Here is a 13,131-nt window from a genome sequence, read left to right on the forward strand (position 1 = left end):
ATGCCCAGGGAAAGCACCCGCTTTCCCACAGTCTCCGCATGCCTCTGCGCGGGCGAAGGCACCATGGCCCGGGCCTTAGTCTGACAAGAAACATATGAAGTGTTTCCGATAAAACTTTCAATCTATTTTTCAGCTGCCACATATTACATTGTGGGTATCAGAGAAGATACATGTGTAGTACAAATGATATTTTATTGAAACCACAGAAGAGTTCTTGCTCACATATTTTTTTACAATACTTCATCAGACGTAAATGTAGTCTCTCTTTACACTACATGATCAAAGAGAAAAGCAAGAGTGAAAACAGGAAGCAGTAATATATTCATACTTATTGATGTCTGAATTAATAGAATAATATTATTATCATTATTATTACCATTTTGAATTGATGTGAATCAGTGAGCTCTCTCTTTTCAATGCACTTGGTGGCTTCATCTTTATTTGAAGGGATGTAGATTAGAGCGTCTCTGTAATTCAATGTGCCTGCAAATAGTTACAGAAATAGAACAGCAATGAACATATATTTCCCTTTTCTTAATGCCAAGCACATACAGTACCCAATGATCTGCGCCAGAAGTAAGAACCCGGGTTTAACAGATTTCTTATATTTAAAAATATATTGCTAGTTATTTACCTCGACAGAGTATAGTAACTTGAACATTTCAGCAGAGAATACAGAAGAATAGCATTTTACATAGGCTGCACGATAGACACATATTGTATTAGTTAGAGACTTTGTAAGATCAGCCTGGGATATTGTATTGATTTAACATTTTCTACTTTCTGGGATAAAGGTCTCTATATTTAATACGCCAGAAGATCAAGAAGATACCAACCCCATAAAGAGATTTCAAAAGTTGCCCAGTTTACTTGAGGACTCCATGACACTTGTTTGTCTATCACTGTTGTAGGGATATTGATTCTGGAGCATTGATTCTTTAACAGGGCCCACCTGAAGTAAACTGCACAATGGTCAGTTCCGGGGACTCACGGTTTCCTGACATACTTATATGATGCCCAGTGCCCCAAGCTATGTGTTTCCTGGTCCTAGCACTGTAAGTCCTGGTAAGAGCAGGCAGTGTTAGGGTTAAGTCCCTCTCACATGGGCCAGCATGTGAGTTTCCTCAGCAAGGGGTTTGTATCGGTTTCCAGGTGCAGTCTTGAAACCATTGGAGCATGTGCCGGGGTGGGGGGGCTTCGAAGGGTGGGCTCACTGGAGGAGTGCTGCCCAGTTACCGGAGCTTAGGAGTGGGACCCTCTCCTGGTATAAAAGATGGCTCCCTATCAAATTGAGTGTGTTCCAGTTTAGCCTGCTCCTTAGGGAGTGGGTAATGTTTCTACCATACCCCATCAGGGGGTAGGGGGTTTGGGACTAGCCCAGGGGCCTCAAGCTCAAGCCCAGGGGCCTTGACTACAAGGGGAAGGATCAAGATGCAAGCTGTGAGGGAAATGTCCTATGAATAATGCTGTGTGATAAATTAGTACCCCTGTTGCATGAGATAGAAGGATGTGAGCTGGTTTACCAATAAATGGTTGAACTGTTTCTTTGCCTAGAGTGTGAGTTTATGGAAAGTGAAATGAATTCATACACTTGTATCTCCTAAATTATTCTTACCTCTCAAATCCCCCTGAAATTCTTTCATGTTGTAACCCCAACTATGTTGATATTGAAGGTCACACATTTAAAGAAGCTATCCATTAAGTTTTTTTTATTTTTTTAATACAAGATTGAAGCAGGGGGTCTCTGGAGCTGAACCCCATTCATTTCAGCTTCAGGGACCCCCTACTTCTGAAGATACTTACCTCCTTAGTGGGTGTCAGTAACCATGCCAGGGTTCACATTATAGCTGATTTTCAAAGCTCCCAGATCATGTGGGCCAATAGGAAGCTGGGACGTCACCCAGTGCGGCTTTCTATTGGACTATGTGACGCGGGAGCTTTAAACTGCAGACAACTACAGAGACACCAGCACCTCCTTTGGAGGTAAGTATCTCTGGAAGCAGGGAGTACCCAGAGCTGAAATTAATGGGGTTGAACTCCGGAGACCCCCTGCTTCAATCCTGTATTAAAAATGTGGAGAAAAAGAAGGAACAAAATGCATTTCTCCTTCGAGGGCTTATATTATGCAGTATAATGAGCCAATGTTCATTTTGTTCTTTTTAATGATGTTGAGGACAATTAATTGCAGTTAACTGCTTACATACAGTAGATGATTGATTAAAGTGGGCGATATTTATCAAAATGATGCAAAACATCTTTATACTCTTATTGTTGTACTTATGTTTGATTTTGACAAGGTTCCTGTGTTGTGACCATAGGAAACAATTTTCAATTTATGATTAACTCAAGACAGAAAATCTATCAATGACTTATAATCCCAGCAGAACGACTGCACCACAATGTCAATTCAGTAGCACAGCTTTTAAAGTCACAGTCCCACTCAGTATTATATGTAGATGTTATACACACCCCCTCTACCATTTTAATCCCTGGTTGTGTCATTTAAAGTGGTAGTTCAACCACCTGCAGAGAAAAAAGTTAATTTTTTTTAACCCTCGGCAACATGCAAAGTCAAATAAAGTTAACCCCGGGAACCTTGCAGCCACTCAGACTGAAACTTCCTGGTCATGCTGGAGTCTGAGTAGATAGAGGTCCCATACGAGCACCTTCTATCAGGTTTTGCATGTACCTGATGGAATGAAAATTGGTTCCGGGAAGATCATCACCTACGCAGGAATTCAGATACATTTTTTTTGTTTTCCTTATGTGTTTATATTCTTTTCATCAGATAAGTTTTAAATACAGATTTTGTTTCCTGTGGGTAGGTTGAACTGCCATTTTAGGATATGGTTAATAGCTTTGCAGACGTAGAACTGAAAACTAATGGCAAAAAACTAAAATGTATGTACGGTGTATCACTATTTGTATTGCGTCCTCCATGTAGATAGCGCTTTACAGCAGTAATACATGTGACAAAATATGAGACATAATGGGAACAATGTATACCCTGCTCACTTATGTAACTGTATTTGTAACCATGTATTATTTGTCATCTTATCTCTATGCCCAGGACATACTTGGAAACGAGATGTAACTCTCAATGCATTACTTCCTGGTAAAATATTTTATAAATAAATAAATAAATGAAAAACAAGCGCTCCAGTCATAAAAGTAACAATAGGAAAAAGAGTCCCTGCCGCGAAGAGCTTAAAGTCTAAGGCCTCGTCCCCACTGCTCGCGGAGGCGCTCGCTATGGCATGTGCAGTGCGAACAAGATACGGCCCTCTTTGGGGGCGGTGCCAGTCACTGCCTGCACGCACTTGCACAAAGTGCAATGCGCAACCACCTTTGCCAAAAGAAAATATTTTGCTATGGCAACGTGACGTCATGACGCTGGAGCCGAGGTAAGTGGGGGTGAAAGGGAGGGCGTGGGGTGAGGTGACCGCCGGCAGGGGGGCGCAGGGAAAAAAGTTTGCGCCCCCCTGGTGTAGAGGATCCAGGAGACAAAAGGAGGTAACCAAATGGAGTAAGCGAGAACACAAGGTGTTCAAGGAGTTTAGAGGGTAAAGGCAGGAGGGAGACAGGGAGATAATTAGACAGGTAGGTTTAAAGCTTGCTGGTTTTTTTAGCAAAGGTATTACTGTTGCATGCTTGAAGGAGGTGGGAAAGGTACCAGAGTGGAGGGAGTTGTTGAAATGATGTGTGAGTGTAGTGATTAGAGTAGGAGCAATGGGCTTGAGGGAATCGGGTCAAGAAGAGAAGTGACAGAGGGAGAAGAGATCATCCGCGAATGTATCCTCCTCTGTGACAGAAGCAAAAGAGTCAAGAAAGGCAGGAGGTGAGTAAGGAAAAACAGGTGTATAATATGAGGAGGATACAGAGGGGATGTCTCAATTGAATGGAATCCAGTCTTGAAATAGCCAGCAAACTCCTGAGGTGAAATGAAGGAAGAAAAACAGGTAACAGATGGTGGTCTGAGTAGAGGTCAAAGACAGAGAAAAAGTGACATGGATTAGACTTGTGTAACCCATGTTCCCCTCTCCCTCTGGGAGATTACATTGCTACATGGAGTGTGGTGGTGCATACCTGCTTGCTCACAGTCGATCTGAGTCCCCCACATGATTACTCCTGACAGGCCTGCTCTACTAGGGCTTAGTGCCAGGAGGAAGGCAGACTGGTAGTCCAAAACCAGCCAGAGCTACACTTGTGAGTGTTGATTACTGAAGAAAAAAAGGTTTGTTTAGCCTGTCAGAGGGCAAACTTGAAACAGTATCGGAAAGATTTGTAGTGTAGGAAGTCTGAGAGTGTGACATTTCCTCCAGATGCATTCAGAGGAGCGAGTGCAGGAGCAGAGCATGAGTCTATGGCAGTTTACCAGGGTCTGGGGTTAGAAGGGTGAGAACGGCAGAGAAAAAGAGAGGCATATAGATAGAGAGGAGGAAAGGCAGGGTTGTAGTTCATGAGCAGTTTGTTAGAGTCTGTAGCGGAGCAGAGAGAGGATACTGAGGAGTGCTCAGTGGAATCAAGAACCGGTAGATTAATGGAACACAGGTTTCTGCAAAAACGAGGGCTAGATGGAGGTAGAGAAGGGAAAGACAGAGATAAAAGGAGATGGGATGATGGCCAGAGAGAGGAAAGAGGGAAATGGAGAAATCAGTGAGTTTTTTTGTGAAAACTAAGTCCAGGTAGTGGTTGTCCTTGTGGGTGCTGGCTGCGGTCTATTGGTGGAGGCTAAAAGAAATGTATTTGTATATAGAATTATAAATATGTCAGTTACGTATGTATGTACAGTATGTATGTATGTTTTCAATTACGATACATAGCACTATTAATGTACATAGCATTTCACAGCAGTAATATTTGTGATAATCATATAAATAACAAATAATACAAATAACACATAAAGGGAATAAGTGCTTCAGACATAAAAGTAACATTTAGGAAAAGAAGTTCCTGCTCAGAAGAGCTTACAATCTAATTGGTTGGTAGGAAGAACGCACAGAGACAGTTGGAGGGCGTTCTGGTAAGTGCGTCTGCAAGGGGCCAAAGTTTATGTATGAGGTGTAAAGTATCAGCCATGGAGCTACTCATATGCTTCTTTAAGCAGGTGTGTTTTCAGGTGGGTCTTAAATGTGGATAGAGAGGATGCTAGCTGGTTATTTAAGGGAAGGGCATTCCAAAGGTGTGGGGCAGTCAGTGAGAAAGGTTTTTATGCGGGAGAGGGCTTTAGATACAAAAGGAGTAGAGAGAAGACACGAGCAGAACGCAAGAATTGGGATGTTGTATAACGAGAAATTATGGCTCAGATGTAAGGAGGAGCAGAAGAGTGTGGAGGAGAATTGAGTGTGTGATACAGGATTTGATAGGAAGCCAGGAGAGGGATTTCAGCAGTGGAGACACCGACAGATTTAGGAAAGAGTAGAGTGATTCTGGCAGCAGTATTTAGGACTGATTGTAGGGGAGACAAGCGGGAGGCAGGAACGCTGGACAGCAGAAGGTTACATCAATCGAGACGAAAAAGAGAATGAGGGTCTGTGTCAGAGTTTTAGCAGTCGAGCAACAGAGGAAAGGGCGTATATTTGTAATATTGAGGCGGTAAAAACTCCAGGTTTTAGCTACCTTTTGAATGTGAGAACAGATTTTTCTGTTTGTATTGTATTGTATGTCTTTATTTATATAGCACCATTAATGTACATAGCGCTTCACAGTAGTAATACATGTGGTAATCAAATAAATAACAGATAATATAAACAGGTCATGGAAATAAGTGCTTCAGACATAAAAGTCAGGAAGGAAGGATCCAACACTCCACGTTTTTTTAAATAAAGTCATTTTATTGTGCCACACAACGTTTCGACCAATAGGTCTTTCTCAAGTGACTAGGCATAAAAGTAACATTAAGGAAAAGGAGTCCCTGCTCCGAGGAGCTTACAGTCTAATTGGTAGGTAGGGAGAACGTACAGAGACATTAGGAGGGAATTATTGGTAACTGCGTCTGCAGGGGGCCAAGCTATATGTATCATGTGTCCAGTATAATCCACAGTGTTATTCATATGCTTCTTTAAGCAAGTGTGTCTTAAGGTGGGTCTTAAAGGTGGATAGAGAGGCTGCTAGTCGGGTATTGAGGGAAAGGGCATTCCAGAGGGCAGTAAGTGAGAAAGGTTTAAGGTGGGAGAGGGCTTTAGATACAAAGGGGGTAGAAAGAAGACATCTATGAGAGGAACGCAAGAGTCTGGATGGTGCATAACGAGAAATTAGGGCTGAGATGTAAAGAGGCGCAGAAGAGTGTAAAGCTTTAAAAGTGAGGAGGAGAATTGAGTGTGAGATACGGGATTTGATCGGAAGCCAGGAGAGGGATTTCAAGAGGGGAGATGCGGAGACAGATTTAGGAAAGAATAGAGTGATTCTGTTTCCTCCTACATCACGAGCGCCGGCACCTCTGCTCTCATGTGCATTTGTGCGCTCTACACATCTATGTGATCGCGCCGCGCGTGCCCTCCTGTGCGCCGTCGCGATCACCATGCCCGCAGCCTTAGAATAATTGTCTAGTGATGGATAATATCACACTAGGAGACTGGTGCTGTGTATCAGCACACATACTAATATATGTGAATATACACAAATGCAGGGGTATTTAATAAAATCTCAGATCTTCTAGATTATTTTTTGTGAATATTGATGTATGAAGTTTTTAACTATGTTTATTTTTATGCATTTATGTAGGTTATTTGCATTATAATAAATAATAATAATAGCATGTTCTTGTATAGCTCTGCCAGTTTTACGTAGCGCTTTACAGAGACATTTTGCTGGCACAGGTCGCTGCCCCATGGAGCTTACAATCTATTTTTGGTGCCTGAGGCACAGGGAGATAAAGTGATTTGCCCAAGGTCACAATGAGCTGACACCAGGAATTGAACCAGGATCCCCTGCTACAAACTTAGTGCCAGTCAGTGTCTTTACTCACTGAGCCACTCCTCCTATTATTGTAACCGGATATAGACTAAACACGATGTAGTTGGCAAACCTAGGATTAATAAGGCAATTAGGGATGAGGGCTATATACAGGGACAGAAAATACCACCTATCTACATCCCTGGCAAAGTAATTCGAACAAAACGCGTTGGGTAATGTCCGGACATCCGTGTAACTGGAAGTGATGCTTTGGGTGAAGGCAGACGTGATGTTGTGACCCAGAAGACACCAGCAAGTTCCAGATCCACATGGAAGATGCTAAGGAGTATTTGGAAACCACTCAATGTATATTGCACTATATTCCTTTTCTCCTTCTCTATGGTACCTTTGGAGTATTCACATCGGAGGAGCTGTTGATTTTGAGAAATTTGACTACCTGACGTGCCTTGAAATAATTAACTAAATGTGCGTGCATAGCAATAAGCCTAAGAAATAGGCTCTATCATATATATATAAGAAAGCGCACACTCCTAGTGCAATAAAGTATGGACAATTTATTAAAATAAGATAAATCTGCAATGATTGCACTCACAAACGCACGGCGTTTGTGAGTGCAATCATTGCAGATTTACCTTATTTTAATAAATTGTCCATACTTTATTGCACTAGGAGTGTGCGCTTTCTTTTCTTTTTTTCTTTTGTTAGATTTCACTGCTGGGAGTGGCACACCCCGTGTAAGGACATTAATTGTTTTTTATACCTACAATTATGTACTTTTAATTTTAACCTATTAATGGACATTAGTTTTTTATTTTTCGTATTTGTTTTAGTTATAACAACTTGTGTCTGCATGTAGTTTAGTTGGTATCTAGGTTACTATTAGTGTTTGCATATTGGTTAGCCTTATTCATCATTTTATTTATATGGGTGATTAGGAATCATCCGTTAGTATTGATTAGCGCTGTCCTTATTGTTGTTATACTGTATATATATTTCTTCACTTCTTCCTTTTTCCCCATAAACAACTGCACCAACTTAGAGGAGGAATTTATCTATTTGAAAGGTAAAGTCTGGAGAGGACTCTTATTAGGAGAGCTGCTGTGTAGGCATAAATAGTGATAGTTTTTGTCTAGGTTAAGAGTGCATTACTTTGTTCATTGATTTAAAAACGAATTTCACTTATCTTTTCTGCAATCAGGTGTTTCATAGGGGCTGTAAAGATAATAGCACAAACTAGTGTGGAGTATTGATGTGAATTACACCCTATGTATCCTGTGTGATTAATATACAGTAACCGGCTGCGAATAAGAAATGTGAATAGCATTAAAAAAAGATTAATTGTGATCTTGATGCTTAAAAAGTAGATTGCACTCACATGGGTTCCTTCCAGTGTTTTTCAAATAGAGAGGTTGGCATATGCACTGAAGTGCTCTTCATATCACACCACTCCTCGTTAAAAAAAAACAAAAATGGTATATATAGCATAAAATTGTTTACTAAATTAGAAAACAAATGAACAGGAGGGGGAAGGAAATAGACTTACACTTTCCCAGACAAAAAATAAGCAATGAGTGTCATAAGCGTTCTAGAGACGTCTATAAGAGCAGCATCTAGGAGTGGATATTACTGAAAGCTGATATTCAGCGGGGTGAATACAGTACACATATAAGTGTGTGGCTGGTTTGTGCATTTTCTGTTGTCAGTGTTTCATAGCGGCTGCCTGGAGAAAACCAGCCCCTAGTATTAACATAGTTGAAAAATATATATGGCGTATCATGCTTATGGAAAACTGCCTGGATATTTTAATGACTCCCTTCATAAATTTGAAATAGTTTGGGACCCATGGTGCTGTCTAATGGCTGACTAGAATTTTGATCATTCCATATAGTCAATCATCGTTGTAGAGGTAAAATCGCACTAAATGCACTTCCTGACTTGGAATTTCTTGATATTTATATTGAAAAACTCATTAAAGACACCTAATCTTCAGATATTGTCATATCAAAATACCTTTTACCTCTAAAATGACGATATGGTGTAACTCTCTGGAGATAACTGGGCATAGATGACCCTTTTCTTTTAAACCCTATTCTATGGTTTTATCAGCTTCTCATGTTCTCTTTAGATTGGGGATATTACCATTGCTGAATTTTAAACCTGTGCCAAGCTTTTAAGATAAGTTATTTTTAATTCCCATGCGTACTACCATTGTTATTTTACTCCCTTCTGATTTTATTATAATTTTTTTTCATTTTGCGCCCCTTACTGGGTTTAATTTGTGTTACTGTTAAACAATTCAAAATTCAAGGATTTCAAGTAAAAAAACAAACAAAAACCCACCATGTGCTGTATCTGCGCCCGGGGTGTTGGTGCATGGTGAAGTATTATAGTAATCTATATTATATGGGATCTTATATGGGGGCTACATGTTTCATTCATGTAATCATCAGCATATACTATATACCAATATAAATTGTTATGCCCTTCACATACATTATATCAAACTAATGATGTAGGACATAATAATATAAAAAGGAACATTAAAGATAGCTCTCCAACATTAAACACAACAATATGGGTATTCCATCAAAATCCTACTGGCTTGTGTTTTATCATTAAATCCCAACTTCAAACGTAGTTGTACAAGAAAGATAGGAGTATGGTTAAGACACGTGTCCCTGGTATAACTAATTTATTTATAACTTTGCAAGCATTGCCCAGAAACCTCCATTACATTGTTCAGCAATCTACGTAACAACTAGATGATGGTATAGAACGGAGAGCAGAGAAGATTAGATTGGCAATTGGTAACCCAACTCGAAAGTTCAGCATTATTTCAAGCTCACATTTTTGTTCTGAAGCATTGATGCCCAATGCGCAGACCTAACGTCTATACAATATGTGCCCTTATTAGAACACTAAAATGACTGGGGATTAAAATGCATTATTTCCAACAGGCAACATCATGTTCAGTGATATCTAACACTATAATGTACATTATACAAAGAAACCTCCTTACAATGCTGCAGAACTTTAGTTGTAGACAAATATACTTCAGTACTATTATATAAAAAGAATGTCTATTGACTGCGTTAAAACTATTCAGTGAAATTGAAATGTTTCTAAATAAAATATACATAAAACAAGCCTTTCTGAAATGCTAATAGTTAAGGTCACATAACAAAAAATGTCAAAATCATAGCTCAATATTTAGCATTGGAACAAATTAAACTCTTATCAGGATATTGTTCCAAGAAATCCCCTTTAAAACAAACATGTGGAATAGATTTAGAAGACAACATATGTCTGTTTCAGAAATGCAGAAGTATTAAGAATGCGTTTCCTGTTTCTATAGATTAGGTATTCTTTCCACCTTCATGGATTGTTCAATAAAATGCATGTACATTATTTTATTAATCCAGATTACCATGCAACTAATTGTATTTATATAGGAGAAACTGCATTACATTCGGTAAACACATCTGCTTATAATTTGCAAGTTTTAAACCAAGCCTGCTGGAGGAAACATTTTAATTTATTTGAGGCCAAAATGAAACACTGAGTTTTTTGTTCTTTTTGAGACAGGATAAAGAAAAGGAAACGGCAGAAACAGGAGGTCACCAGAAGCTCACATTTTATAAATAAATTAGCTTCTGAAGAAAATAAATTGAACTCCAGTTGAAGCAGTGTAAACACTACTGCTGAGCTTGGGGTCAGCTAGACATGAATAACAGCACAACCTGCCAATTACATCAATGGTCATGGTTTATCTATAATTTAATATGTGACAGGCACATTGATATTATGCAGACCAAATCCATCCAAAAGAAAAAAGAAGCATCAAATTCCTTTGTTTTGAAATCATCCTGTAGTGGGGTTATGGGAAGCAGGATACAGTTACAAATGGATCAGAATATGCAATTTTATTTTTCTTCCTCCCAAATAAAATATGGGTAGACACCAAGCCATATCCCCGTTCATTGGGCCACAAGAGTAGATCCTCATTAGTCTGTTAAATCGCTATTTTGCTGCCATTTCGCATATAGATTGTTGTAGCGCATATCCACAAAGGTAATTAGCATTACAATCCCCTCTCGTTAATTAGAAAAATATTGCATCGATACATTTTAATGGTCGTCTGGCTTACTCATATGCAAATCATTCTAATGTTAACCTAAGATCGCAGATCCACAAACCTCCATTCATGTTAACGCATGGCAATAACCCTACGATAATTAGGTCACATCAAAACCTGCTGTTACCCACATCCAGACCATGATTATCATAGAGTTATTTCTGGGAATAGTCTACAAGGACCAATAGGAAGCCACACCGGATTGTACGGAGTATAGGACTTTACACTTTCATTACATATATGATACAAAGATATATGTTGTGGATCATTTAAATGTCTGAAATATATCAAGAGATGCATCTGTTAATGTGTCATGTTCAAGTAATGAACTATACTATGGTTTTTAGTGATTAGAGTGAATGTAGGATATATTTGTCTGACCTATTGTGATATATAAGATTGACTGTATTAAGTATGGGTGTACAATAAAGTTTATCCATATTATAACAATAATTACCAAGAGACAAGTAGTGAACAAAACTTTTAATAATATACAGTTAATTCCCTGTGCGTGAAAAATCAGTGCAGAAAATCTTAACAAAAATACCAACATAACAATAATGAAAAAAACTATATACATGTACCCCTGGTTGGTTTTTGGGCTATAGGTCTGCTCTCCTCCTGGCAGTAAAGCCTAATAAGGGTAGGTGCCAGGAGTAATTATGGGTTTCCCCACTCATTGCAGTGCAGTGAGTCAGAGAAGGTAGTGTCATCAGCCCTTGTGTCCAATCAGAGGCACAGGGGTGGTGCCTACTGGATCTGTACTTTATGCATTGCACTTCCTGTATTTAGGCAGTCTGCCTCTACCGTGAGAGAGGCTGGTTTAACAAAACTAAGCTGTCAGGGCTCTGGCAGTTTGAGGCCCTCCCTTAGGGGAGCGGAGGGAAACCATTTCCTCTTATCCCACCAGGGGATAAGGGAAGAGCAAGGACCACTTTTGGTGCCCTTTGACTGGGAGTGGATCCAGGGACATACTGAGGGTGAACACCCTCCAAGCTGTTATCAACTGCTGCTGCTGAATACAGAAACCGATATAGAATCCTGAGTTTTATTATACCTCCTGCCTGAGAGTAAAGTCTATTGGGAGGAGGGGGAAGAGATTCTTCTGCAGAGACATCTCACCATACACCTGGGGGCTGCACGAGATGGAGGCACTGCACCTGTGAGTACTATTCGGGCAAGACCCCAGGAGCCTGTCCTGTCATTTCCCTACAACACCATGCGGGAGACCCATGTTACCAGCAGGTTTGCACCACATTAAACCATGTAACCAGAGCGAGTTTCCCAAAGAGAGGCCCTATGTGAGATTGGGTGGGGGTAACAAGGCTACATACACAAAGTCATCACCTCCTCTTTTTGGGAGCAGAACTGCCAGGCTCACTATTCGAAGCCTACCAGGCGTCAATCTTGCCACTTGCTCTGCAGGTGGTGTGGGCAACATCAGAGAGGATAGAGGAGGTGGAGTGATCAGCACCATAGAGACCACTGATGTGGGCAGGGACTCACTTGATGCTGCTAGTGTAGTTAGGATTGAGGGGTCTCATAGGCTCTCCACCCCCTGCTGCACCATCCATGTCAGCCCATTTACTGCCGACATGAACTGCCTAATGCGGTTTGTTAAAGCACTACTGTGCTGGCGCATCAGGTGTGTGATGATCTATTATTAACAGTTTTCAGGTCCAGAGACCCCCTGCTTCAACCCTGTATTAAAAAAAAAACGGAACAAAACCTGGCTTGGATTGCTTCTTTAATTGTTGAGTAAACTAGTGTTATTGTGATTAGTGAGCAGTTACAGTATATGGTCCTGAAATAGGCAAAGGATTACTTTATGATGAACAGAAGAAAGAAGGCTCCCTATTGTGTCGCACTAGAGAAAACACCCTGAGCTAAATTAAAATGTACTATTTATTAATGATTAGTGAAAATATATTGCAGTATAAGTTTCCTGTCATTATACAGGATATCCTTGTATCCTCCTTCTATTCGTGTGGTGCAGGGTACACATTTGACCCTTTTCAAGGTCTTCCCCTTTTGTGTAAAGGATTTCTTTATACTGATTGATACCTCACTGCAATGATTAA

At 40.1% G+C, this 13,131-nt stretch overlaps 1 protein-coding gene across 3 annotated transcripts in view; it reads right to left on the reverse strand.

Moving 5' to 3' along the window:
* The window catches only part of CPED1 (cadherin like and PC-esterase domain containing 1), a 406,802-nt gene that overhangs the window by 317,898 nt on the left and 75,773 nt on the right, over positions 1-13,131 (reverse strand). For all 3 annotated transcript variants that reach the window (XR_012801651.1, XM_075599939.1, XM_075599938.1), the window contains exon 3: positions 377-483. Coding sequence is in view for 2 of the 3 variants with exons in the window: in XM_075599939.1 (XP_075456054.1) it covers positions 377-483 (107 nt within the window). In the remaining variant the exon portion in view is untranslated. The remainder of the gene's footprint in view (positions 1-376; positions 484-13,131) is intronic.

This window comes from Ascaphus truei, chromosome 5 (genome assembly GCF_040206685.1).
Source record: "Ascaphus truei isolate aAscTru1 chromosome 5, aAscTru1.hap1, whole genome shotgun sequence".
Taxonomy (NCBI): domain Eukaryota; kingdom Metazoa; phylum Chordata; class Amphibia; order Anura; family Ascaphidae; genus Ascaphus; species Ascaphus truei.